The 4279-nt window shown below is 34.9% G+C and overlaps 1 protein-coding gene across 1 annotated transcript; it reads left to right on the top strand.

Annotated features, from left to right (window-relative positions):
• Positions 1-2400: 2400 nt before the first annotated feature.
• Positions 2401-3231, top strand: LOC137209330 (nascent polypeptide-associated complex subunit alpha). Its single transcript, XM_067710903.1, has one exon. It carries the CDS (start codon positions 2459-2461, stop codon positions 3104-3106), a length of 648 nt encoding a protein of 215 aa, XP_067567004.1. The 5' UTR covers positions 2401-2458; the 3' UTR covers positions 3107-3231.
• The last annotated feature ends 1048 nt before the right edge of the window (positions 3232-4279 follow it).

Raw genomic sequence — 4279 nt, 5'->3', positions numbered from 1 at the left:
AAATCTACAGCTGACATACACACAAAAAGATAAAGGAATCCAAACATAACACTAAAGAAAGTCATCAAATCAGAAGGGAATAAAATAAGAAGGAACAAAAAAGAACTACAAAAACAACCCAACAACAATTAACAAAATGGCAATAAGAACATACCTATTAATAATTACTTTAAATGCAAATGGACTAAATACTCCCGTCAAAAGACATAGAGTAGCTGAATAGATACAAAAACAAGACCCATCTATATGCTGCCTACAAGAGACTCACTTTAGATGTAAAGAAACACAAAGACTTAAAGTGAGGGGATGAAAAAGGGTATTCCATGCTAATGAAAACAAAAAGAAGGCTGCGGTAACAAAATTATATCAGACAAAACAGACATTAAAACAAAGACTGTAACAAGAGACAAAGAAGGACATTACATGATGATAAAGGGATCAATCCACAAGATGATATAACAATCGTAAATATATATGCACCCACCATAGGACCACCTAAATGCATAAAGCAAATATTAACAGATATATGGCCAACAGGTACATGAAATGATGCTCAACATCACTCACTACCAGGGAAATGCAAATCAAAACCACAGTGAGATATCACATCACACCTGTCAGAATGGCTATTATGAAAAAGACAACAAATAACAAAAATTGGCAAGGATGTGGAGAAAAGGGAACCCTCATGCAATGTTGGTGAGAATATAAATTGGTACAGTCACTATGGAAAACAGCATGGAGGTTCTTCAAAAAATTAAAAATAGAACTACCATATAATCCAAGAATTCCACGCCTGAGTATTTATCTGAAGAAAATGAAAAACTAATTTGAAAAGATACATGCACCACTATGCTTATCTCAGCATTGTTTACAATAGTCAAGATATGGAAGCAACCTAAGTGCCCATCAATAGATGAATGGATAAAGAAGATGTGAGATACACACACACACACACACACACACACGAATATTACTCAGCTATAACTCTTGCCATTTGTGGCAACGTGGATGGACCTAGAGGGTATTATGCTCAGTGAAATAAGTCAGACAGAGAAAGACAAATAATGTATGATTTCACTCATATGTGGAATCTAAAAAACAAAACAAACGAACAAACAGAACTAAACAGAAATAGAGTCACATATATAGAGAAAAAACAAGTGGTTGCCAGAGGACGGGGGTTGGGGAAGAGAGAAGTGGGTGAGGGAGATTAAGCGGTACAAACTTCCAGTTACAAAATAAATGAATCCCGGGTATGAAACGTACAGCGTGCAGAATATAGTCAATAATTATGTAATATCTTTGTATGGTGATAGATGGTAACTAGACTTATCATGGTGATCATTTTGTAATGTGTAGAACTATCAAATCATTATGTTGTATTCCAGGAACTAACGTAGTATTGTAGGTCAATTACACTTCAAAAACAAACAAAAAAACAAGCTCATAGTAAAAAAGGTCAGATTTGTGGTTATCAGAGGTGGGGAGTGGGGGGGGATTGGATGAAGGGGGTCAAAAGGTACAAACTTTCAGTTATAAGATAAATAAGTACTAGGGATGTAATGTAGAACATGATAAATATAATTAACACTGCTATATGTTATATATTAAAGTTGTTTAGAGAGTAATTCTCATCACAAGAAAAAAAATTTTATATTTCTTTAATTTTGTATCTATGTGAGATGGTGGGTATTCCCTAAACTTAATGTGATAATCATGTAGTAATGTTTGCAAGTCAAATAATTATACTGTACACCTTAAACTTACACAGTGCTGTATTTCAATTCTCAATAAAACTGAAAGAAGAAAAAGACAAATACTCTATGATATCACTTACATGTGGAATCTTAAGAAGCCAAACTGATAGAATGAGACTAGAATGATGATTTCCAGGGACTGGGATGTGGGAGAATGGGGAGATGTGGATAAAGGGTACAAACTTTGTATTATAGTATGACTAAGATATTAGGATATAATACATAACATGGTGACTATAGTTGATAACAATATACTGTATGAGTAAACTTGATAAGAGCGTATAACTTAAATGTTCTTCCAAAAAAGGGGGAGGGGTAAATATGAGGTGATAGATGTGTTAATTAACTTAATGGGGAAATCCTTTCACAGTGTATATGTATATCAAATCATAACGTTGTACACTTTAAATATCTTACAGTTTTATTTGTCCATTATCCCTTAACAAAGCTGAAAATAAAGTCTAACATTAGAAGAAAAATGCTGACAGAATTTATCATCAGAAATTCGTCAGAGAGAAGCAAAATGATATAGGTCAGAGGCTCAGATCTACATTTAAAAAGTAAAACATCAAAGAAGGAATGAATTTAGATGAAACAAAATCTTTTACTTTTCATATTAACAATTGAAAAAACAGCTCTTTCTGCCGCCATCTTGGTTCCGCGTTCCCCGCACAGCCTCCTTTTTATTCCCTTCAGAAATGCCCGGTGAAGCCACAGAAACCGTCCCTGCTACAGAGCAGGAGTTGCCACAGCCCCAGGCTGAGACAGGGTCTGGAACAGAATCTGATAGTGATGAATCAGTACCACAGCTTGAGGAACAGGATTCTACACAGGCAACCACACAACAAGCCCAGCTGGCAGCGGCAGCTGAAATCGATGAAGAACCAGTCAGTAAAGCAAAACAGAGCCGGAGCGAAAAGAAGGCACGGAAGGCTATGTCCAAACTGGGTCTTCGACAGGTTACAGGCGTTACTAGAGTCACTATCCGGCAATCTAAGAATATCCTTTTTGTCATCACAAAACCAGATGTATACAAGAGCCCAGCTTCAGATACCTACATAGTTTTTGGGGAAGCCAAGATCGAGGATTTATCTCAGCAAGCACAGTTAGCAGCTGCTGAGAAATTCAAAGTTCAGGGTGAAGCTGTCTCAAACATTCAAGAAAACACACAGACTCCAACTGTACAAGAGGAGAGTGAAGAGGAAGAGGTTGATGAAACAGGTGTGGAAGTTAAGGACATAGAATTGGTCATGTCACAAGCAAATGTGTCGAGAGCAAAGGCAGTCCGAGCCCTGAAGAACAACAGTAATGATATTGTAAATGCTATTATGGAATTAACAATGTAACCATCTTGAAAAGAGGACCTTTTTTTGGTGTTTCAAAAGAGTAACTGCAGCTGGGTTTGAAATTTGTACTGTCTCTATCATTAATAAAGTTATGGCTTCTTGTTGGATGAAAAAAAGAAAAATAATTGAAAAAACAGATGTTTGTTCAAAATAATAATAGTAACAACATACTGTGTGATTATAACATATGGATAAGTAAAATGATAACAGTTTTATAAGGGACAGGAAGGAAGAACTGGGAATACTGTGTTATAAAGTACTTGCTCTACCTGAGAAGCAATTTGATGTTATTTAAAAAGTAGATGTAGATTAATTGTAAATATGTATTGCAATCTCTACGGCAACTGCTAAAAATTTTTAAAAGAAGCATAATTGATATATGAAGAGAGGGAAAAAATGGAGCTATGTAAAATGTTCATTAAACCCAGAGAAGGCAGGAGAAGTGGGGAAGGAAAAAAGAAATAAGAAGTGCAGCAAACAAAAAATAGTTCCAATATGACACATATTACTCTAACTATATCAATAGTCACTTGAAATCTGAATGTTCCAAACACTACAATTAAAAGTCAGAGATTATCAGAGATGATACAAACAAGACCCAACTATAATTTTGTCTACAAGAAATCCACTTTAAATATAAAGACATAGATAGGCTGAAAGTTAAGGGTACGATTAGTATACTAATCATACTAGTCATGCTAATGCTAGTAATAACTGAAAGAAAGCTGAAATAGCCATATTAATTTCAGACAAAGCAGACTTCAGAAGAAAGAAAAGTATCAGAAACAAAGAAATGAAAGAATATCTAACTAAATGGAGAGATATTCGATGTTAATAGACTGGAAACTCAATATTGTTAAGATGTTAATTTTCCCAAATTGATCTACAGATTCAATGAAATTCCAGTGAAAATCAGAGCAAACTATTTTGTAGATATGAACAACCTGATTCTAAAATTTACATGGAAAGGCAAAAGACATAGAATAGCAAAATATTACTGAAGAAGCAGCAGCAGCACAAAATTTGAGGACTGACACTACTCAACTTCAAGGCTTACTATAAAGCTGTACCAGTCAAGACAGCATAGTACTGTCAAAAGAATAGACACGTAAATCAATGGAGTAGAACAAAAAGCCCAGATATAGACCAACACAGATAGGTAAACTGAACTTT

Source organism: Pseudorca crassidens, chromosome 16 (genome assembly GCF_039906515.1).
Source record: "Pseudorca crassidens isolate mPseCra1 chromosome 16, mPseCra1.hap1, whole genome shotgun sequence".
Classification (NCBI taxonomy): Eukaryota; Metazoa; Chordata; class Mammalia; order Artiodactyla; family Delphinidae; genus Pseudorca; species Pseudorca crassidens.
This window is presented reverse-complemented; position numbering and strand designations above follow the sequence as displayed.